General features: G+C 42.1%; 1 protein-coding gene across 1 annotated transcript in view; it reads right to left on the bottom strand.

Annotated features, from left to right (window-relative positions):
- The window catches only part of utrn (utrophin), a 686,012-nt gene that overhangs the window by 217,740 nt on the left and 443,062 nt on the right, over positions 1-25,210 (bottom strand). Inside the window, exons 50-51 of the mRNA XM_087991761.1 lie at positions 15,876-16,048; positions 9,654-9,810 (exon numbers count right to left, since the gene is read on the bottom strand). Of these exons, the coding sequence (XP_087847887.1) occupies positions 9,654-9,810; positions 15,876-16,048 (330 nt within the window). The remainder of the gene's footprint in view (positions 1-9,653; positions 9,811-15,875; positions 16,049-25,210) is intronic.

Here is a 25,210-nt window from a genome sequence, read left to right as displayed (position 1 = left end):
GGGTTTTTACAAATACATTAAGGACAAAAGGGTAACTAGGGAGAGAATAGGGCCCCTCAAAGATCAGCCAAGGCCACCTTTGTGTGGAGCCACAGAGATATTAAATGAGTATTTTGCATCAGTTTTAATGTGGAAAAGGACATGGAAGATATAGAACGTAGGGAAATAGATGGTGACATCTTGCAAAATGTCCATATTACAGTGGAGGAAGTGTTGGATATCTTGAAATGCATAAAAGTGGATAAATCCCCAGGACCTGATCAGGTGTACCCTAGAACTATGTGGGAAGCTAGGGAAGTGATTGCTGGGCCTCTTACTGACATATTTGTATCATCGATAGTCACAGGTGAGGTGCCAGAAGCTTGGAGGTTGGCTAACATGCTGCCACTGTTTAAGAAAGGTGTTAAGGACAAGCCAGAGAACTATAGACTGGTGAGCCTGACATCAGTGGTGAGCAAGTTGTTGGAGGGAATCCTGAGGGACAGGATGTACATGTATTTGGAAAGACAAGGATTGATTAGGCATAGTCAGCATGGCTTTATGTGTGGGAAATCATGTCTCACAAACTGGATTGAGTTTTTTGAAGAAGTAACAAAGAGGATTGATGAGGGCAGAGCAGTAGATGTGATCTATATGGACTTCAGTAAGATGTTCGACAAGATTCCGCACGGGAGACTGGTTAGCAAGGTTAGATCTCATTCAATACAGGGAAAACTAGCCATTTGGATACAGAACTGGCTCAAAGGTAGAATACAGAAAGTGGTGGTGGAGGGTTTCTTTTTCAGACTGGAGGCCTGTGACCAGTGGAGTGCCACAGGATCGGTGCTGGGTCCACTTCTTTTCGTCATTTATATAAATGATTTGGATGCGAGCATAAGAGGTGTAGATAGTAAGTTTGCAGATGACACCAAAATTGGAGGTGTAGTGGACAGCGAAGGTGGTTATCTCAGATTACAACAGAATCTTGATCAGATGGGCCAATGGGCTGAGAAATAGCAGATGGAATATAATTTAGATAAATGCTGTATTTTGGGAAAGCAAATCTTAGCAGGATTTATACATTTAATGTTAAGGTCCTAGGGAGTGCTGCTGAACAAAGAGACCTTGGAGTGCAGGTTCATAGCTCCTTGAAAGCGGAGTCACAGGTAGATAGGATAGTGAAGAAGGTGTTTGGTATGCATTCCTTTTTTAGTCAGAGTATTGAGTACAGGAATTGAGAGCTTTTGTTGCGGCTGCACAGGATATTGGTTAGGCCACTGTTGGAATATTGCGCGCAATTCTGGTCTCCTTCCTATTGGAAAGATGCTGTGAAACTTGAAAAGTTTCAGAAAAGATTGACAAGGATGTTGCCTGGGTTGGAAGATTTGAGCTATAGGGAGAGATTGAACAGGCTAGGGCTATTTTACCTGGACCGTCAGAGGCTGAGGGGTGACCTTATAAAGGTTTACAAAATTATGAGTGGAAAATAGGCCCAATCTTTTCCCTGGGGCGGGTGAGTCCAGAACTAGAGGATGTAGGTTTAGGGTGAGAGGGGAAAGATATAAAAGAGATCTAAGGGACAACCTTTTCACACAGAGGGTGGTATGTGTGTGGAATGAGCTGCCAAAGTGGTGGAGGCTAGTTCGACTACAACATTTTAAAAGGCATTTGGATGGGTATATGAATAGGAAGAGTTTGGAGGGATATGGGCTGGGTGTTGGCAGGTGGGGCTAGATTAGAACAAACAAAGAACAAAGAAAATTTACAGCCAAGGAACAGGCCCATCGGCCCTCCAAGCCTGAGCTGATCCAAATCTACTGTCTAAACCTGTCGCCCTAAGCATCTGTACCCCTCTGCTCCCCACCTGCATCTGTCCAGACACATCTTACATAAACCTATCGTGCCTGCCTCTTCCACCTCTGCTGGCAATGTGGTCCAGACGCCCATCACCCTCTTTTTGAAGGACTTGCCGCGTGGATTCCCCTTAAACTTTTCACCTCTCACCTTGAAAGTGTGACCAGTTGTTATTGATCCTTCACAAACAACAGTGGCCTCAACACTGATCCCTGTGGAACACCACTGGTCACCTTTCTCCATTTTGAGAAACTCCCTTCAACTACTAGTCTCTGTTTCTTGTTGCTCAAACAGTTCTTTATCCACCTAGCTGGAACACCCTGCACACCATGTGACTTCACTTTCTCCATTAGTCTACCATGGGGAACCTTATCAAACACCTTACGAAAGTCCATGTATATAACATCAACAGCTCTTACTTCATCTATCAACTTGGTCACTTCCTCGAAGAACTCCAAGTTGGTAAGGCATGATCTACCCCGCACAAAACCATGTTGCTTATCACTGATAAGCCCAAACCTTTCTAAATATAAATAGATCCTATCCCTCAGTACCCTCTCCAGCAACTTTCCGACCTCCAAGGTCAGGCTCACTGGTCTGTAGTTACCCAGAATATCCCTACTACCCTTCTTGTACAGGGGGACAACATGAGCAACCTTCCAGTCCTCCGGCACCTCACTTGTGTTTAAGGATGCCACAAGGATATCTGTCAGGGCCCCAGCTATTTCCTCTCTTGACTCCCTCAGCAACCTGGAATAGATCCCATCTGGTCCAGGAGATTTGTCCACCTTAATAACCTCTAGCCTACCCAACACATCTTCCCTACTTATGTCGACGTGATCCAGACTAATCAAACTTCTATCTCTAATCTCAAGATTCATCATTTTCCTCTCCTCAGTGAACACTGATGCAAAGTATTCATTCAGAATCTCACCCATTCTCTCAGGTTCAACACACAGCCTTCCTTCATTATCCTTCAGTGGACCAATCATTTCTCTAGTTACCCGCTTGCTTCTTATATAAGAATAAAGCGCTTTGGGATTCTCCTTAATTTTGCTCGCTAAAGCTATTTCATGACCCTTTTTAGCCCGCTTGATTCCTCATTTAAGACTTGTCCTAATCTTCTGATATTCCTCCAGGGCCTGTTCTGTTCTTAGCTGCCTAGACCTTATTGGATGCTTCCCTTTTCCTCTTGGCTAGTCGTACAATTTCTCCTGTCATCCACGGTTCACGAATCTTGCCCTTCCTATCCTTTGCCATCAACGGGACATGCCCACCCTGCACTATCTTTGAAAGCCTCCAACATATCAAATGTGGACTTCCCTTCAAATAGCTCTGTACAATCCACATTTCCAAGCTCCTGCCTAATTTTGATATAATTGGCCTTGACCCAGTTTAGTACTCTTCCCTGAGGACCACTCTCATCTTTATCTAAGAGTATTCTAAAACTTACGGAATTGTGGCCACTGTTCCCAAAGATATCCCCCACCGCAACTGGTCGGCATGGAAGGGTTGGACGGAAGGGTCTGTTTCTGTGCTGTACATCTCTATGACTCTATTGCATTGCTACCTCTGTTCTATTCATGGGTTAGGACATAATTTGGGATGGTCATAGTGTACAATGGCCATTGACCGCAGGTAGAACTTGTTATCTATGATTGTACCGGGCTGTTGCTTGAATTATACACAGATCAGCTCTCCCAATTTTGGCATACATCACCAGATGTTGATGACACTAACACTGCCAGATGTATAATTAACTGTATTAAAACTTGCTGAACTGACATGATTACATTTGCTCTGGTGTGTCCACAGCACCCACCAGAGCTCTGGATAATATTATTGTTATGCTACTATTTCTTTCAAAGCAACCTTTTGTTTTCTTCAAAGCTGAACAATTTTGGACGAAGTTTCTCTTTCCCATTTCATCCTCTTTACATATTTCATATGTTTCTCTTGCCTTTGCAAAACCTCATTACTGTATATTTACCTGCTGCCCATAAATATAGTACTACTTTTTTAAAAATATGTTGCTACGCATTCTCATTTCTCACTGCTCCCATTCTGGTTCCAACACCGAGCCCAATTTGTATCACTTATAAACATAATCAGAGCAATAAATCAATATTGATTCCTATAGCACACCATTTTCTGATTAAAAAAAAGAGCAGATTGAAATTATTTTGGATTTCAAAATATGAGTTAGGGAATAAACTGATTACATTCATGACAAATAGAAAAATGCTGAATAATTCAAAGCAAAACCTGTTTCTGCCACAAGCATCCAGATAGTTTTTTTCAATCAAACTCAGGTGAATTTTCTGAAACTTGGCAGAGATGTACAGCCAATTTGATCACAGCAGGAAAGAATGAAATATTTACATTTTTGTAGTTTCTTTCATGATTTCAGGTTGTTCAAAAAAGCTAATTACTCAGTTTTGATATGTAGTCAATGTTGTAATCCTTAAAATGTAAAGCTAATTTCTATGCGCAGGAAAAGGACCAATCAGCCCCTCGAGGCGAAAGTGAAGACGGCAGATGCTGGAGTAGAGTCGAGAGTGTGATGCTGGAAAAGCACAGCAGATCAGGCAGTATCTGAGGAGCAGGTAAGTCGATGTTTCAGGCAGAAGCCCTTTATCAGGAACCGGCTGTGCCTTTTCAATCAGCCCCTCGAGCCTATTCCACCAATGAGGTCATTGGTGATCTGGCCCATAATCCTGTGTTCAGCAAATATTTATCTATTTCAGATTTAAAGTTAACAAATGATCAAGCAAAAATTGTCGAACAGAGTTCCAAATTTCAACCACCTTTTATGAATAGAAGTGCTTCCTAACATCTCTCCAAAATGGTCTGGCCCTACTTTTTAGATTGTGCCCCCAGTTCTAGAATCCCCAACCAGGAGAAGCAGTTTATCAGGTTCATGTAGTAATTAATTTTTTATCTACTTTTCACGTGCAAATTGAAGCATAATTGTTGGACGAAACACTCTGAAACCATGGAATGGGATCTTTTACAACCATTAGAAAGGGCGAACAGCAATGTTTCTTCTCAGCTTCACAGCTGTACAGTAAGCAGGTAGAAGGCCTTGCAGGCCATTCACAAGTTCTGCCTTTCAAAATATGTGCATGCGGAGCCTTGTAAAGAAAAGGTACCATGTACTTAAATAAATAGGCTGCACCCAACGAAAACAAAAATGGAGGAACTTTCCTTTTACTTATTCAAGGGATGTGGGCTTCTTGGGATTAGTGTTACCAGCTGAGGAGCAGGAGAATCGACGTTTCGGGCCTAAGCCCTTTGTCAGAATTCCCAATGAAGGTTTTATGGCTGAAACATGAATTCTCCTGCTCCTTGGATGCTGCCTGAACTGCTGTGTTTTTCCAGCACCACATTCTCAATTCTGATCTCCAGCATCTGTAGTCCTCACTTTCTCCTCATATGTTAAGAGGTCAACCTGCAAGTTTACCTTGAAAGAATCCCGGACTAGAACTCTCAAGTCTCTTTGCACTTCAAACGTCTGAATTTTCTCCCCGTTTAGAAAACAGTCCATCCCTCTATTCTTCCTACCAAAGTGCATGACCTCACACTTTCCCACGTTGTACTCCATCTGCCACTTCTTTGTCCACTCTCCTAACCTGTCCAAATCCTTCTGCAGCCTCCTCATCTCCTCAATGCTACCTCCCTCTACCTATCTTTGTATCATCTGCAAATGTAGCCAGAATGCCCTCAGTTCCTTCATCTAGGTCATTAATGTATGAAGTGAAAAGTTATGGTCCCAATACTGAGCCTTGCAGAACACCACCCGTCACCAGTTACCATCCTGAGAAGGACCTTTTTATTCCCACTCTCTGCTTTCTGCCAGATAGTCTAGTATGGTAACACTTTGCCTTTGACACCAAGTGCCCTTATCTTACTCAGTAGCCTCCTGTGATGCAAGGTAACTATTCAGTTCCTCAGCCATTTCCGACGTCCCCACTACTATCTCTCCAGCGTCATTTTCTAGTGGCCCACTGTCCACTTTTGCCTCTCCTTTGCCCATTATGTATCTGAAGAAACTCTTACAGTCTTCCTTTATACTATTGCTTAGCTTAACCTCCTATTTAATCTTCTTCCTTTTTTTTTTGTCGCCCCCTGTTAGGTCTTTGTGAGCTTCCCAATCCTCCGGTTTCCCACTGCCCTTCGCCACATTATATGGTTTCTCTTTATCTTTGATGCTATCCTTAGTCAGCCATGGTTGCCTCAACCTCCCTGTAGCATGCTTCTTTTTCCTCAGGCTGAATATCTGCTGTGTCTCATGAATTACTCCCAGTAAAAAGGAACGATGGTCATTTTAAGAACTGGTACAGACATGAATGATTGAATGGACTCCTTCTGTGCTGTAACAGTGATGCTGCGATCATTTGGTCCAATATCTGTCCCATGCCATGATCCAAGTTTTGCAATGAAACTCTACACGTTGTAAGGTACCTTATGTCAGCCCACAATTTAAGAAAGGAACAAGATAAAAAAACAGGGAACTATATTCCCAATAAGCCTAACATCAGTAGGACAGAAATGCTGGGACCTAACATAAACAACATGATATACGGATACTTGTATAACAAATATCTGATTGGATATTGTCAGCATTGATTTGCAAATGGTAAATTGTGTTTGAGAAATGTTCGAGTTTTCGAGGATGTTACTAACAAAATTGATAAAGGATAGTTGATGGATGTTGTATAATTGGATTTTCAGAAAGCTTTTGATAAGATCCTTTCCAGAAAGTTGATTAATAAAATTAAAGTACAAGGTGCTGGCATGGATTAAGGATTGGCTAACAGACAGAAAATAGAGTAGGAATAAATGGGTCATTCTTGTGTTGACAGGTGAGGTATCAGAAGGATCAGTAATGTGGACCCTAACTGTTCAGAAGTAATGACGTCTTGCTTCAATTGTATAAGAGCTTAGTAAGATTCCACCTGCAGGACTGTGTGCAGTTGTGGTTTCCTCATCTCAGGAGATATACTACTACCATAGTGGGAATGTGATGAAATTTCACCAGACTGGTTACTGGAATAATAGGACAATCCTATGAAGAGAGATTGGGCAGACTGTGCCTGTATTCTCCACATTTTCAAAGAATGTGAGAAGAAAACTGTATTGAAAATTACAAAATACTTAAAGGGATAGATAGGATAGAAATGGGCAAGATGTTTCCCATCTATGGGGAGTTACAACCAGGGGACAATTTAAAAATAAGGGTGGTGCAATTTAGGATAAAGATGAGATTTTTTTTCAACTCATTGTTGTGAATATTCAGAATTCTCTACCCTAGATGGCTGTGAAAGCTCAGTCTGTAAGTACTTAGAGGTTGAAAACTTTAGGGTTACCAGTGGTATAAAGGCTATTGAAATAATATGTGTAAAAGGTACTGAAATGTTCAATTAGCCAAGATGTATTGGATTCAATGGTGGAGCTGGCTTGATGGACTGGATGGCCAACTTCTGTTCCCAAATTCCTACATTCCTAATCCCTTGTTTTGTATATTAGATGAATGCTGGAAATTCTTCTGAGTGCTGTGACTTGCTAATTAGGCCAATGATACATAGCAAATCATATACCAGTTATGTGCATATGGTATCACAGCCACGAATAATTGATAACAAGTAAGCAAACTCTCTTCTTCAGTCATGTGTAAAATCAATTACAATCATTTACAGCAGTACAATCTTCAGGGGTAATTGACAAAGCAATTCACCCTTCTAGGCAGTAACAGAAGTGTCGCTATAGAGTACTGTGACGATGCTGCTCTTTTAATAAGGCTATGCTGTCCTTGGCTTTTTTTCAGAGAGGTTGTAAAAGCAGTGGATCTGAAAAGTCTAGGTTTGAAGGGTTTAAGAGCTAATTTGATTATAGCTAACAGATAATGCCTCAGACAAAAGGCTTTCAAGTTTTAGAAAAAAACACTGGTACAATGAAAGGGAACAGGCTAGTTCTCGCAGCTCAGTTTTTCTTTGGTTTGATTTAGTTTGGTGTTTAGCAATCTGGCTGTTCACTGAAAGCCAGACTTGAGCTGCTGGTCCAAGAAACAGCTACATGGAAGAAGGCATTTCATGCTGAATCCATCTGCCATATCTCTCTCTCTCTTGTGATACACTGTGTTTGATTTTACCTTTTGTGCCAAGGGATGTTTATAGGGATTATTGCAAGTATTTGGAACAGCATTATTAAGTTGGGGTAATCTTTTGGGTTTTCAAATAGGTTAAGTTATTCCATATTCTGTTCTCTTTTGTTTGTGTTTCATTCAGTAATCTTGCAAATAAATTCTGTTTTCTTTCAAACTAAGTTGTTTGACCAGCTGCATCACTCCTGGAATACCTGCATTACACCTGCTTAAAACAACAAGCAAAGTTAGGGTCCAGGCTACTTTCTTGAAATGTTTTGAGGGAGTCTGGCCTGGTCCATAACAGCACCCTTTGTCATTCAGTACCTCCCTGGAGCGGAGAAACAAATCCATGTCCTTCGCAGCCTTCAACATGCCATCAATGACATCAAACATCTTGCCAATGCCATCCCTATACTTCCATTTCTCGCTTTCAAATAGCCACCTAATATCAAACAGACCACGATTCAGCAAACTACCTATTTGTCAGGAGAACAGTGACCACAACCCTGCCACAGCAACCTCTGCAAGATATGTCAGATCATTGACATGGATACTACCATTACATGTATCATCCACCATGTACACAGTATGTACTCATTTAACTCAGCCAATGTTGTCTACCTCATACACTGCAGGAAAGGATGCCCAAAGGCATGCAATACCGGCGAGTCCATGCAGATGCTACGACAATGGATGAATGGACACCATGCAACAATTGCCAGGTAGGAATATTCCCTCCCAGTTGAGGAACACTTCAGTGGTCAAGTACATTCGGCCTCTGATTTTTAGGTATGCGTCCTCCAAGGTGCCTTTGAGAGACACAACAACGCAGAATTACATACCAAGCAGAAACTGATAGCGAAGTTCCATATCTAGCCTCAACCATGATCTTTGGTTCAAGTCACGCTAAACGTAATCCCATTGTTCTGTTCTGTTTTGACAGAATACCTTGATAACTTGCTTTTATCTCTCTACCTTAATTAGTTTGTATAGTTTGGATTACTTGTTACTTTTAGTCATGCAACTCTTATAGTTATGTTATTCTAGCCCTGTGGTTTGTCTCTAGCACCATCCTATTTTTGATTTTTTTCTAACTACCGCTTTGGATCTTCAGTCATCTCTTCACTGGCTATTCCAGCTGTTTACAGTTTACTCATACCATTTGACACTTTTGATCACCTTCAAAGACTTGTTATTCAGCCTGTCGACATTTCACTCACACTATTTGTATTTATCTTTTGACACTCTTAATCACCTGGAATTATCTTGCCATTATTTCTCTGCATATAAATTCTATGCCTGTGCACTTTCCTCCACTTCACCTGATGAAGGAGCAGCGCTCGAAAAGCTTGCGATTTCAAATAAGCCAGTTAGACTGTAACCTGATGTTGTATGTCTTTTGACTTCGTCCAGCCCAATCCAACACTGGCAGCTCCACATCAGTAGCAGTTTATGCAGGCCTCATTGACAGCTAAAAACTGCATGCCAAAAAGACAATAAAAGATGACAATAGGAGTAAAAAGTAGGCACTTTAGTAAGGGTGATATGCAATAGAAACTCTACTTTGTTTGCCAAGTTTTAATCATCACCTGCAAGATACTAATGGATAAATAAAGCAAAACTACAGGGAGAGGCAGGAAAAGAAATGCTACTGTCAGCTAACGAGTACACTCACCCGACAATGATCATGTTGCTGTAGTAGAGTCTGAACATCACCTCCAATGGGCATCTGTTTTGTCAGCGCCTCGTTCTTGAGCTTCAACCACTTACATAGTTCTTCTAACGATGTGAGCAACTGGTTCCAACGTTCTGTGTTGGCTTCCAAATGAGCCCTGCAACAAATCGGGAAAGCAATCAGCAAGTCAGGAAACAGCGACCAATTAAATCAACTTAACATTCTTTCGCACTTAAGTCAACCAAGTAAAAAGCATTTTAAAAAAATCAAATTTTTATTTCAAATGATAAAAATTTAGGTTATTCGCTGAATTCTTTGTTCACAAATTACCAACAGTTCTGTCAAAATGGCAATGCACTTCCAATGCTTTAAACAGAATGGCTCCACAAAATCCAATCCCATTGGAAAACAGCAGCTGTTTGAAGACCTAGCACAAAGCAGGATGGTTGTCATTATTTTAGGTTAATCATCTCAGCCACAGACATCACTGCAGGAGTTCTCAGGCCCTGTTCCAGAATCTAAAGGAAGAAATCAACCCACATGAAGAAGATTGATGAGGGCAGAGTAGTAGATGTGATCTATATGGACTTAAGTAAGGCGTTCGACAAGGTTCCCCATGGGAGACTGATTAGCAAGGTTAGATCTCATGGAATACAGGGAGAACTAGCCATTTGGATACAGAACTGGCTCAAAGGTAGAAGACAGAGGGTGGTGGTGGAGGGTTGTTTTTCAGACTGGAGGCCTGTGACCAGTGGAGTGCCACAAGGATCGGTGCTGGGCCCTCTACTTTTTGTCATTTACATAAATGATTTGGATGCGAGCATAAGAGGTACAGTTACTAAGTTTGCAGATGACATCAAAGTTGGAAGTGTAGTTGACAGCGAAGAGAGTTACCTCAGATTACAACAGGATCTGGACCAGATGGGCCAATGGGCTGAGAAGTGGCAGATGGAGTTTAATTCAGATAAATGCGAGGTGCTGCATTTTGGGAAAGCAAATCTTAGCAGAACTTATACACTTAATGGTAAGGTCCTAGGGAGTGTTGCTGAACAAAGGGATCTTGGATTGCAGGTTCATAGCTTCTTGAAAGTGGAGTCGCAGGTAGATAGGATAGTGAAGAAGGCATTTGGTATGCTTTCCTTTATTGGTCAGAGTATTGAGTACAGGAGTTGGGAGGTCATGTTGCGGCTGTACAGGACATTGGTTAGGCCACTGTTGGAATATTGTGTGCAATTCTGGTCTCCTTCCTATCAGAAAGATGTTGTGAAACTTGAAAGGGTTCAGAAAAGATTTACAAGGATGTTGCCAGGGTTGGAGGATTAGATTAGATTAGATTAGATTACTTACAGTGTGGAAACAGGCCGTTCGGCCCAATAAGTCCACACCGACCCGCCGAAGCGTAACCCATCCATACCCCTACATTTACCCCTTTACCTAACACTACGGGCAATTTAGCATGGCCAATCTGAGCTACAAGGAGAGGCTGAACAGGCTGGGGCTGTTTTCCCTGGAGCGTCGGAGGCTGAGGGGTGACCTTATAGAGGTTTACAAAATTATGAGGAGCATGGATAGGATAAATAGGCAAAGTCTTTTCCCTGGGGTCGGGGAGTCCAGAACTAGAGGGCATAGGTTTAGGGTGAGAGGGGAAAGATATAAAAGAGACCTAAGGGGCAACTTTTTCATGCAGAGGGTGGTACGTGTATGGAATGAGCTGCCAGAGGATGTGGTGGAGGCTGGTACAATTGCAACATTTAAGAGGCATTTGGATGGGTATATGAATAGGAAGGGTTTGGAGGGATATGGGCAGGGTGCTGGCAGGTGGGACTAGGTTGGGTTGGGATATCTGGTCGGCATGGACGGGTTGGACCGAAGGGTCTGTTTCCATGCTGTACATCTCTATGACTCTATTTCCATGGCCTATCTCCTTTAGAACCCGGAGATGTAGATTAATAGGCCCTAAGAATTTATTAGCTTTCAATCACTAATTTGTACAGCACTTTTACTTTTAATTAATACTATTTTTCTTTAATTCCTCCTTTCCAACAAACCCTTGCTTCCATAGCACTTTGGGGAAGATTTTTGTGTCTTCTTCTGTGAAGGCAGAACAAAATTAATTGCTTAACTGCTTTGAAATTTGATTGTTCTTGTTATCAAATGATCAATTCTCCTGTTTCAGTCTGTAAAGAGCCTACAGATATCTTCACTAATCTTTTCTCTTTACATACTTAGAATCTCTTCCAGTCTGCTTTTATGTTCCTTACAAGTTTACTCTCGTACTTTATTTTTCCAATCTCAACCATACTTTTGGTCCTCCGCAGCTGAGTTCTGATCTGCTCCTACTCTTCAGGCTTGCTACTTTTTCAAGTAATTTTATGTGTTTCCTCTTTGGATCTACTACTATCCTTTTTTTTTGTTAATTTGCTCTGTATGGGCCACGTTTCCTGCATACATTTGTTCCTTAAATATTAACCTTTGCCTGATAAACATCATGCCTTTTAATGAAGTTGTCCAGGCTATCACAGCCAGCTTGCCTTCACATTTCCCTTTATTTAGATTTTGGATCCTAGTTTTGGATTGAACTACTTCACCCGCTACCTCTATAAAGAATTCTATCATGTCAGGGCCACATTCTCCTAAAGTATCGCTCAGAATAACATCATTAATTAATCCTCTTTCCTTACACAAAACTAAATTGAGGACAGTTTGTCCCAGTTGACCCTTCAACACATTAGTCTAAAAATCTATCTTGTTCACATTCCATGAATTCATCAGCCACAGCATTATTGTTAATCTGGTATGCCTAGTCGATATGCATCTCTAGCTTACTGTTTAATGCTGTCTCCTACCTCACCAATAATGTTTAGAGGCCTAGAGATAACTCTCACTCAAGTTTTTCACTCCTGGTTGCATCTTAGCTCCGCATGGAATAATTCCATTTCTTGATTTGCTGAGCTGATATCCTTTCTCACTATTGCCAATGATTTCATCTTCCAGAAATAACACCACCCCAGCCCTTTTCCATTTTCCCTGTCCTTTCATAAGATTAAATATCCGCAGCTGTTCAGTTCCCAGCTTTCGTCACTCAGCAGCAAGTCTCCGTAATCACTAATATCTTATGCCTGTTAACAACTATTTGCTCTGTTAATTTATCTTATTGCGAATGAAGAAACATTCAGATATCATAGCTGTAGACTTTTTGTACCCATATATGCTGCTAATCCTGGTTTTGTCTGTCTTTCACTTTTGGTTTCTACTTTTCTATCTGTCATTTCTGTCTTTGTTTCCATCCCTCATCTCCCCACTCATTTTCACTTCTCCGCCACACTGTTTGAAACTGAGTGTCTTTCAGGGCTATTTCCAAAGGCAGTTAAAAGTTAATGGTAAGGGGATTTTCTTGATTAGTAAGGGTTACAGGGAGAAGGCAGAAGAAAGGGGTTAAGAAACATATCAGACATGATCAATTGGTGGAGCAGACTTGATGGGCCAAATGGTGTCCATGGCTACCAACTATGCGCCTATAGCTTATGTTCTTATGGTCACACCACACTGCTGAGAATCTGGAGTCACGTCACAGGTGCGAGACAAGGCAAAGTTGGCAGTTTTCCTTCCTTAAAGGGGATTAGGGAAGCTGATGCATTTTCACAGTCAACACTGGTTCCAGACTTTCTGAAATTCAAATTCCAAGCTAAGATTTACACCTGGGTCCCAGAAATGCTACCCAAGTCACGTTCCTTTGCAATGGATGCCTGCAAAACCGAGATAAAGGAGAAAGTGAGGACAGCAGATGCTGGAGATCAGAGTTGAGAGTGTGGTGCTGGAAAAGCACAGCAGGTCAGGCAGTATCCGAGGAGCAGGAGAATTGATGTTTCGGGCAAAAGCCGTTCATCAGCAATGAGGCTTGTGAGCCAAGGGGGTGGAGAGATAAATGGGAGGGGGTTGGGGCTGGGTGGGGGCAAGGTAGCTGAGAGTGCGATAGGTGTCCCACCTATATTCAGGACATCACCCACGTCCTCCAAGACTTTTGTTTCCCTGGCCCCAATGCTTCATCTTCACCATGGACATCCAGTCCCTATACACCTACATCTGCCATTGGGAGGGCCTCCAAGCCCTCCTTTTCTTCCACTCCTGGCATCTCCACCAGTGCCCCTCCACTGATACTCTCATTCGTTTGGCTGAACTGGTCCTCATCCTCAATTATTTCTTTTTTGAATCCTCCCACTTCCTCCAGATGAAAGGGGTAGCCATGGACACCTGCATGGGCCCCAGCTATGGTTCACTGGTTACGTGGAACATCCATCTTCCGCAGTTACATCGGCACCACTCCCGACCTTTTCCTCTACTACATTGATGACTGCATCGGGGCCACCTCATGCTCCCGCAATGAGGTTTAAGAGTCATCAATTTCACCAACACATTCCACCCAGACCTTAAGTTCATCTGGACCATCTTGGACCTCCTTCCCCATCAACGGTGACAGACTCAACATGGACATCTTCTACAAACCCACTGACTCCCACAGCTACCTGGGCTACACCTCCTCCCACAATGCCTCCTGTAAAAATGCTATCTCTTATTCCCAATTCCTCTACCTACACCGCATCTGCTCCCAGGAGGACCAGTTCCACCATAGAATACAGTAGATGGCCTCCTTCTTCAAAGACCGCAATTTCTCCTCCCACATGGTCGATGATGCCCTCCAGTACATCTCACCCACTTCCCACACCTCCGCCCTCAAGCCCCACCCCTCCAACCTCAACAAGGACACAACCTCCCAGTCCTCACCTTCCATCCCACCAGCCTCCAGATACATCGCATCATCCTCTGCAATTTCCGCCAGCTACAAACAAACCTCACCATCAGAGATATATTTCCCTCCCCACCCCATGTGCTTTCCATAAAGACCATTCCCTCCGTGACTCTTGTCAGGTCCACGCCCCTCACCAAACCCCTGGCACCTTCCCCCTGCCATTGCAGAAATTGCAAAACCTGCGTCCATACCTCCTACCACACCTCTGCCCAAGGCCCCAAAGGAGCCTTCCACATCCATCAGACTTTTACCTGTACTTCCACATGTCATTTACTGTATCTGTTGCTCGTGATGCGATCTCCTCTACGTTGGGGAGACAGGACACCTACTTGTAGAGCGCTTTAGAGAACATCTCCACGACACTTGCACCAACCAAACCCTCTGCCCCGTGGCCGAACACTTCAACTCCCCCTCCCACTCTGTTAAGGAGATGCAGGTCCTGGGCCTCCTCCATCGGCAAACCCCAACCATCAGACACCTGCAGGAAGAACGCCTTAACGTCCGCCTTGGGACCCTGCAACCACATGGCATCAATGTGGATTTCACCAGCTTCCTCATTTCCCCTCCTCCCACCTTATCCCAGATCCAACCTTGGCACTGCCTGATAACCTGTCCCACCTGTCCATCTTCCTTCCCACCTAATCGCTCCACACATCTCTCCACCTTATCACCATTACCCCCACTTCCATCTACCTATTGCATTCTCAACTACCTTCCCCCCAACCCCATCCCTCCTCCCATTTATCTCTCCACCTCCTTGGCTCATTAGCCTCATTGCTGATGAAGGGTTTTTGCCCAAAACATCCATTCTCTCGCTACCTGACCCTGCTGTGCCTTCCGAGCACCACACTCTCAAAACTTAGATATAGTTAGCTTGAACTCATACTATTCTGAAGACCTCAAATGCTGAATTCCTCAACATGCACCTAACCCAGAATTTTGGCTTCCTCCTAAAATCTTCTGTGGGGCGGCATGGTGGCGTAGTGGTTAGCACTGCTGCCTCACAGTGCCAGAGACCCGGGTTCAATTCCTGCCTCGGGCAACTGTCTGTGTGGAGTTTGCACATTCTCCCCATGTCTGCGTGGGTTTCCTCTGGGTGCTCAGGTTTCCTCCCACAGTCCAAAGATGTGCAGGTTAGGTGAATTGGCCATGCTAAATTGCCCGTAGTGTGAGATGGATTAGTCAGGGATAAATATAGGGGGGTGGGTTTCTCTTTGGAGGGTCGGTGTGGACTTGTTGGGCCGAAGGGCCTGTTTCCACACTGGAGGTAATCTAATCTAATCTAAAGTGGGAACTGTTCTTACCTCATAAGAACTCCCTGTTTTACCTCAGGTTCTCTGTCAACTTTGACACTGGTGTTCTGCATTTGGTCCAAAGCATGTCAATGGATAGTAAACCCACTGCAGTTTACTGACCTGATATTGACAGATTTGGTCTTTAGGTCACTCCATCGCTGGTTCATATCATCAAGTCGATGCTGGAGCAAGGCAGCTTCCTCTGAATTTCCCAAAACCTTCACCATTCTATGTCTGTTGCCATCAATACTCTTAAAGATGTCATTGTGAGCATCAATTTCAGCCTGGATATCCTGAAGAAAGCAATATTGTCAAGAATTTTTCTCTCTTCAGACACGTAACTGCACATTTTTAACATGTGTGCAATCTTTCTGTGTTGAACATACAATGGAAGCATTACAGAAAATCTAGGACCCAATTTTAAATGTTATAAAAATACACTATAATTTAGGCACCAACTGACACCTAGAATATACATTTGACAGAACACCTTGCTGTAATCTCTGCGCTACAATAGCAGATGGAGCAGTGAGAGGATTACGCTTTTCCAAATTGTACCAACGAAACTAAGCGCAGAATTAAGGATTCTGTACACTTTGCCACTGCAACAGTTTTCTCTTTCCACATTAGGGTACTTAGGGCTTGTCAAAAACTGACAAGAGTGGGCCAAATTCCAGTAACTTTATATTAATGGCTCATACCCACTTAAAACTGCAAATTATCTAACTCATTTCACAACATCACAACTGCTGAACAAAAGATTTTCATCACACCACACTAGGCTTAACATCAACTCAGGTTTTAGGTGAAAGTACATGCCTCATTTTACCTTAAGACCAAGACTATGTTTTCTAAATTAGTCTAAACCAGTACAGAAACATTATGTCTTTTCATATTTCAAAATAAGAAGAACAGCAGATCAATTGTATTTATAACCATGATGGGGACGGGGGTCGGGGCACAATGCCCTTCAAAAGATCGATGCAGACCCGATGAGCTGAAGACATTTTTCCACACTGTAGGGATTCTATGATGTGAGAAACATTAATCTCTTCACATTTTTAGCTGCCCACTAATTCAACAAGGTTACTGAAAAGTAATGCTTTAGAAAGAACTTTGAAATATGCCAACACTGCACTAAAGACCAAGCAATACGAGGATACATTTAAATTAAGTTAGAAATCTATAACTGTAATGCACTTATATCTGCAAATATAAAAAGTATCCGCATCCATCTTCCAGTCAATGGACCTTTAGATATATGAAACAAAAACAATAAATTGTACTCAGGTTTTAATCACGTTATCTTCCTGTTCTCTGTGTTTACCCAAAGAACTACATATTTCCAGACGATTGTTTCCATTTTGGATTTCCAGCATTTACCGTTTATTTGTAGCGCACATCGGCAGTAAGCCCTGGACAACAGCCAATATTTGTCACTAAGTGACAAATAACATACAAACACCAGGCAATAAACATTTCAAAAGAAGATCTAACCAAGTACTCGTTTAAATTCAATGGCATTAACATCACTAAGTTCCCTACTATCAAAATCTTGAGGGTCTCCATTGATCATTGAACCATGTTAAAGCTGTGACAACAACAGCAGGTCAGAGGCTCGGCATTCTGTTACCTCTATTCACTACATACAAAGCATAAGTTGGGAGTGTGATGGAATACCCTCCTCTTGTCTGGATCAATAAAGCTCTAACAATACTCGAAGAATTTCAAAACCACCCAGGATAAAGCAGCCCACTTGAGTGGCAGCCGTTCCACCACATTCACCTTCACCTTGAGGCCAACCAGGAATGGTCAACAAATGCGAGCTCAGCCAGCAAAGTTCACATCCCAACTCACTGCAGCAACTCACCGGAGGCCCTCTAATAGCAAACCTGTGACCTCTACCGTCTCGAAGGTCAAGGCAACAGACATGACAATGCCACCACCTGCAAATTTCCCTCCAAGCCACACACCATGCTGGCTTGGAAACATATCGATATTCCCTCACCGTGACGGGATCAAAATCCTAGAACACCTGCTTGCACAGAACCATGGTTTTCCTGACATTCCAAGGTAATCAGGCATTCAAGAAGGCAGCTCACCACCACCTTTTACAATGCAAATAGGAATGGGTAACAAATGCTGGCCCAGCCAACATGCTGTGAATGAATTAGTCATTTGGAAACATGTAATGGAGAACATGTAGACCCTGTATTTGCATTATTCATTTGAATTAAATGCACTGCAAGAAGTGGTCAGTCCAAGTAATTAACCTGATGGGTTGCTGGAACTGCAATCATCCAGGCAGTTGGACAGTATTCCATCACTAATCACAGGGGAGGTGATGACCTAGTGGCATTCTTGCTAAACTATTAATCTATAAATTCAGCTAACGTTCTGGGGACCTAGGTTTGAATTCTGCCATGGCAGAATGTGAATTCAAAAGAAATTTTAAAAATCTGGAATGAAGAACATAGAACAATACAGTACAGAACAGGCCCTTCGGCCCATGATGTTGTGCCAAACATTTGTCCTAGCCTAAGCACCCATCCATGTACCTATCTAATTGCCGCTTAAAGGTCACCAATGATTCTGACTCTGCCACTCCCACAGGCAGCGCATTCCATGCACCCACCACTCTCTGGGTAAAGAACCTACCCCTGACATCCCCCCTATACCTTCCACCCTTCACCTTAAATTTATGTCCCCTTGTAACACTCTATTATACTCGGGGAAAAAGTTTCTGACTGTCTACTCTATCTATTCCTCTGATCATCTTATAAATCTCTATCAAGTCACCCCTCATCCTTCGCCGTTCCAATGAGAAAAGGCCTAGCACTCTCAACCTATCCTCGTACGACCTATTCTCCATTCCAGGCAACATCCTGGTAAATCTTCTCTGTACCCTCTCCAAAGCTTCCACATCTTTCCTAAAGTGAGGCGACCAGAACTGCACACAGTACTCCAAATGTGGCCTAACCAAGGTCCTGTACAGCTACAACATCACGACTCTTGAATTCAATCCCTCTGCTAATGAACGTTAATACACCATAGGCCTTCTTACAAGCTCTATCCACCTGAGTGGCAACTTTCAAAGATCTATGAACATAGACGCCAAGATCCCTCTGCTCCTCCACCTTACTAAGAACCCCACCGTTAACCCTGTATTCTGCATTCTTATTTGTCCTTCCAAAATGGACAACCTCACACTTGACAGGGTTGAACTCCATCTGCCACTCCTCAGCCCAGCTCTGCATCATATCTAAGTCCCTTTGCAGCAGACAACAGCCCTCCTCACTATCCACAACTCCACCAATCTTCGTATCGTCTGCAAATTTACTGACCCACCCTTCGACTCCCTTTTCTAAGTCATTAATAAAAATTACAAACAGCAGAGGACCTAGAACTGATCCCTGCGGAACTCCACTTGTAACTGGGCTCCAGGCTGAATATTTACCATCTATCACCACTCTCTGACTTCAACCGTTTAGCCAGTTTTCTATCCAATTGGCCAAATTTCCCTCTAGCCCATGCCTCCTGACTTTCCGCATGAGCCTACCATGGGGAACCTTATCAAATGCCTTACTAAAATCCATGTACACTACATCCACTGCTCTACCCTCATCCACATGCTTGGTCACCTCCTCAAAGAATTTAATAAGACTTGTAAGGCAAGACCTACACCTCACAAATCCGTACTGGCTGTCCCTAATCAAGCAGTGTCTTTCCAGATACTCATAAATCCTATCTCTCAGTACCCTTTCCATTACTTTGCCTACCACCGAAGTAAGACTAACTGGCCTGTAATTCCCGGGGTTATCCCTTTTCCCTTTTTTGAACAGGGGCACAACATTCGCTACTCTGCAGTCCCCTGGTACCACCCCCGTTGACAGTGAGGACGAAAAGATAATTGCCAACGGCTCTGCAATTTCCTCTCTGGCTTCCCACATAATCCTAGGATATATCCCGTCAGGCCTAGGGGACTTGTCTATCCTCAAGTTGTTCAAAATGCCCAACACATCTTCCTTCCTAACAAGTATCTCTTCTAGCTTACCAGTCCGTTTCACACTCTCCTCTTCAACAATACGGTCCCTCTCAATTGTAAATACTGAACAAAAGTACTCATTCAAGACCTCTCCTATCTCTTCCGACTCAATACACAGTCTCCCACTACTGTCCTTGATCAGACCTACCCTCATTCTCATCATTCTCATGTTTCTCACATACGCATAAAATGCCTTGGGGTTATCCTTGATCCTACCCGCCAAAGATTTTTCATGCCCTCTCTTAGCTCTCCTAATCCATTTCTTCAGCTTCCTTCTGGCTATCCTGTATCCCTCCAACGCTCTGTCTGAACCTTGTTTCCTCAACATTATGTAAGCCTCCTTCTTCCTCTTTACAAGACATTCAACCTCCCTTGTCAACCAAGGTTCCCTCACACGACCATCTCTTTCCTGCCTGACAGGTACATACATATCAAGGACATGCCGTATCTGTTCCTTGAAAAAGTTCCACATTTCCATGACATCCTTCCCTGACAGCCTATGCTCCCAACTTATGCTCCTCAGATCCTGTCTTACAGCATCGTATTTACCCTTCCTCCAATTGTAAAACCTACCCTGTTGCACGCACCTATCTCTCTCCATAACCAAGGTGAAAGTCACAGAATTGTGGTCACCATCACCAAAATGCTCACCCACTAACAAGCCCATCACTTGTCCCGGTTCGTTACCAAGTACCAAATCCAATATGGCCTCCCCTCTGGTCGGACAATCTACATACTGATGAATCTACTGATGACTGTGAAACCGTTGCCAATTGCTGGTGAAACCCATCTGGCTCACAAAAACCCTTCAAGAGAGGAAATCTGCCATCTTCATCTGGTCTGGTCTACATGTGATTCCAGACACACAGCAATATAGTTGTCTGTCAACTTCCCTGTGAAATGGCCTCGCACGCCTCGGTTCAGAGGCAGTTAATGACGGGCAATAAGTCATGTCCAGCCCATGACCCACTAGTGAATAATGATGAAAAAGATGGTGGACAGGTATTGGGAAGAGAGGAGGCAATGTACTCACTGCAGAATTCCTATCATATGACCTTCCCTTATAGCCACAGTATTTTGATGACTGATTCAGTTCCGAGTAAATGGTAACTCATAGGATATTGACAATACAGAAATTCAGCAAGCAGATTATTCCTTTGCAAATGCTACAACAAAGCACTATGCTTCTATCACTTTGCTTAAGTTGTGATTATAACATGATCGATACCAATATTCAGTTCGAGAATGAGAAATCTGGATGAGAAACGACTGTACTTAAATAAAGGGAATTACAATGAAATAAGAATAGAATTAGCTAAAATAGGCTGGTGAATAGATTAGTGGTATGACCATAAGCAAGCAGCGCAGACATTTAAGGAGGTCATTCATGAGTCTCAGCAAAAATATATCCCAGTGAGGAGGAAGGATTCTAAGAGAAGGATAAACCAACTACGGCTAAACAAAGAAGTTAAGGAGAGTACTAATTTGAAAGAAAAACATATAAAGAGGCAAAAGACAGCGATAGCCCCAAAGTGTGGGTTGAATTCAGAAACAAGTAAAAAGATAATAAAGAGAAAAAATAAACTATGAGCGCAAGCTAACAATTAATATAAAAACTGACAGTAAAAGCTTATTTATGTAGACAAAATGGAAGACAGACACTGGATACTTAGAAAATAAATCTGGGAGCCTGGTTTTGGGAAATAACGAAATGACAAAAGATCAAAAACATATTTTGCATTAGTCTTTATTGTGGAAGATACTTTGAACATTCCATTACTACCAAAGAAAACAGGGGAGGGCTTGAGTACCATCGCCACTATTAAAATAGTATTAGACAAACTAACGGGACTAAAGGCATGTAAGTCATCTGTCCCAAATGGCTTGTATTGCAAGATCCTAAAATAATTAGGTATAGAGATAGTGGATACATTGGTTGTAATTTTTCCAAAAATCATTGAATTCTGGACAAGTAGCAGAGCACTGAAACCTGCTAAAGTGACATCTATTCAAAAAGGGAGGAAAGCTAGCAGTGGAGGGTAAGTCGTTGACTAATTCAAGGTTGAGTAATAGATTTTGAACTTCTGGAGCCAAGGACTATGGAAGGCAGGCAAGAAAGTGGAGTTAAGGCCCAATCAGATCAGCCATGATATTTTTGAAAAACTCAGCAGGCTCAAGGGGCAAATGGCTTATTACTATTTCTAAGATCTAAGTCCGCTGTTAAGTAGCTCCCATGCCAGAATTAGGTTAGTTTTAAACGCACAATTAATTCTCAACCCTTATTTGCCAAATATTGAGTTGGCAGTACAGTGGTTAGCACAGTTGCGTCACAGTGTCAGGAATCTGGGTTCAATTCCACCTTTAGGCAACTGTTTGTGTAGATTTTTCATATTCTCCCTGTGTCTGCATGGGTTTCCTCCGGGTGCTCAGGTTTCCTCCCACAGTCCTCAGATGAGGTGAATTGGCCGTGCTGAATTACCCATAGTATGCAGGTTACATGGATTAGCTGTGGAAAATCGGGGTTACAGGCATCGGGGTTACAGGGAGAATGGTCTGGGTGGGTTGCTCATTGGAGAGTCGGCAAGGACACGATGGGCTAAATCATCTGCTTCCACACCAAGGATACTATGATTGTAGCATAAACTGGATTGTATCTAGAACATAATATTCAGTCATACATTTGATCTACTGTTTTGCTGTGTACCATGTTTGGCATAATTAGGACACAGTATGAAAACTGTATGAAATCTGATGCAAATGCAACCAAGCTGATTTACACAGTGTGTTGAACTCTGGAGACATTACTTCAAATAAACAAAATCTCTCTCCAGCTCAGCCTGCATCTTATACATGAAGGAAGAACTCAGGATTTATCAGCTAATAACCCTGTTATGTAACAAGTTACTCCTGCCCCATGTTTATGCATCAATTTATTAATGCCATAAAAGCAACATATTTGTTTTTTGCAAACAGATACAACCCCACTTCACAGTCATTCTGCCTTTGCATACTGATTTCACTAAATAAGTAATTTAGCACCTTTCTCTCTTATTTTGAAACTGCAATAAAAGACAACAAAACTCTCTGAAAATTCCCCTTTTTAACAAGACTTTATTCTGATAATTCCATAATTGGTGCCATAGAGACACCAAGGACAGGAGTTCAGAAAATGAAATGCCAGTTCAATAACTCCAGGTACCTGACAGCAAACAGATGCAAATATAAGCACCATCCACTCTGGTCCAATCTTACAATGCTGCGATTAAGGTATTCTTGTTAACCCATACTGTATTGATTTCTCTCAGTAAATTAGCAGGGGAAATTAGGGCACAGCAATAGGTCAGCAGAACTAATTACAAACTCTCAGGCATATAATTCAAACATTGAATAATTCATGCAGCCAATGGTGAAAATCTAACAAGTTCCAGAAAATTGACAAAACTCCCATATATTGTGGTCCCCACTGTTTCCAGCTGGTAATTATGGCCAGAACAGATTTCCTCTGATATTCTTGCATTTCTCCATTTTAGTTGCAAATACTATTTCAAAAAAATTATAATAATGATAAATGTGGCACACAAGCATTCAATCAATGCATTTACAATTGGTGAATAACTATCCTCCTCCCCCTTCCCCCTCAACTAAAAGTTGTAGAGGTTTGTGGGGTTTAATGCAGAGTCTATTTAAGAATGACAAGTGATATTTGCTTTCAGATATTCACTGTAGAATCATTAAATATTGCATTTCACAATTTAATTAAAGACAGAGATCTCCATAGAGGGTATGCTTTCTGTAATCGTGGCAGACATCCCTGGTAATTAACTAAAACACAAATAAACTACTTCACCAACTTATCCCAACATTTGAACACTTTGTAGCTCTCTATAAACTTAAATGTATTTTGACTTTTATTCCTGTGATACATTCATAAAATTCCATTATGTGTGGCACTAACACAGTTGTTAACCCACTTTGAAAGGGATCAACAATATACTGAAGTAGTATACAAAGAAAATATGTGCGGTGGAATTAATCAGTGCATCAACAGAAATTAAACACAAAATGAAGAATATGAAATGAAGAATATGAAATGAAGAACTAAATATTAGGCCATAAGATAAAAATCATTTCTTCTTACTATACCTGTTCAATCTTTCTTAGCAACTCCTGCAAGCTGAAGTTCAGGCCAATCATCGTTATGTCTCACCTTGACACAGCCTACATCTTTCTGCAATAGGTTATCCCATTCCTGCTGTTGTGCTGCAGTTTTACATCTACAAGAAGATTCAACTCCTGCTTTAACCTGTCCTAATTTTTCTCTTATACACTAAATCCATCAGATCTTGGTTCACATATTGGCAGTTTCACACATCCATCAATTCAAAAGAACTTGTCCAAAGATACCTAGATCCAGGATGCTCAGTAGTCTTCTGCAGCTTTTAGTCATCTTCCATAGCGCTTTCATCCTCTTGGGCAGTTCTCACCTTAAAGTTTAGTCAAAGACTTCACTAATTCTAGTTTCTTGTGATGGCCAGCTATTTTTTCTTAATACACCCAATGATGGGGTCTGTCTGAATCAAACAGTTGGTCTAAACCGCTGACCAAAGGTCACGGGAGAAATTTTCGAAAGCACTTTCTGTGTAAAGATAACAAAGACAATCCTCGAATGGTGTCTATTGTAAAATTTTATATCCAAACAATCACATCAAATGGGTCAGTCGCAGGGCAAGGAGGACCGCAGCAAGAAGTAGGACTACTCCCACTGATCTGAAAGTTAATACGTGTTCATGCAAAAACACTTGGTTTTTCCAACTCCGTCCCTTTGCTAGAGGCTGAGAGTTCAGTGATCTGTGTCTGCCAGTCCGACTGTGCTTCCCTCCCTCTTACTAATGATTACTGCACTGCCTAGTTTAGTATAGGACCCTCAGCTGATATTCAACTGCTGCATTGAATGTCTGCAGTAATCTTCTATTCCCAGCTGCTGTTTATTATTTTAATCAGCATTCTGCAGCCTCCCTGTTCTCTGACGCTAGATACACTCCTATTTCCTGAGGCCTCATTTTTGGCAAGACTTCAGTCCTGGAGAAATAAGGAAAGGGCCAGACCCTGATTTAACAAAGAGTAACATACACACAAAAAACATTTTGCAATATACTCCTGCTGCTGACTTTAAGCATAAAACTCTCTCTGTTTAAATGAAAAGCAGAGGTAAGTTTTCAGGTACTCAAAGATTTGTTTATTTAATGTTTCAGTCAACAGAACATTGACGTTCATTGCAGTACTGAGCTGAAAAATACTTCTGTTATTTGTGACTAGCGTTTCTCATTTATTTACTTGCTAATCAGTTTCTTTTACTTAGAGATAAGAAAGGTAAAGTGGGCATCGACCCAAAGGAGCATAGGGCTTCGCT

The sequence above is a fragment of the Chiloscyllium plagiosum genome, unplaced genomic scaffold (genome assembly GCF_037043375.1).
Source record: "Chiloscyllium plagiosum isolate Xiang-an unplaced genomic scaffold, Cpla_swu_hap1 HiC_scaffold_10, whole genome shotgun sequence".
NCBI classification, from domain to species: Eukaryota; Metazoa; Chordata; class Chondrichthyes; order Orectolobiformes; family Hemiscylliidae; genus Chiloscyllium; species Chiloscyllium plagiosum.
Note: the sequence above shows the minus strand (reverse complement) of the source record. Positions and strands in the feature narration are given on the sequence as shown.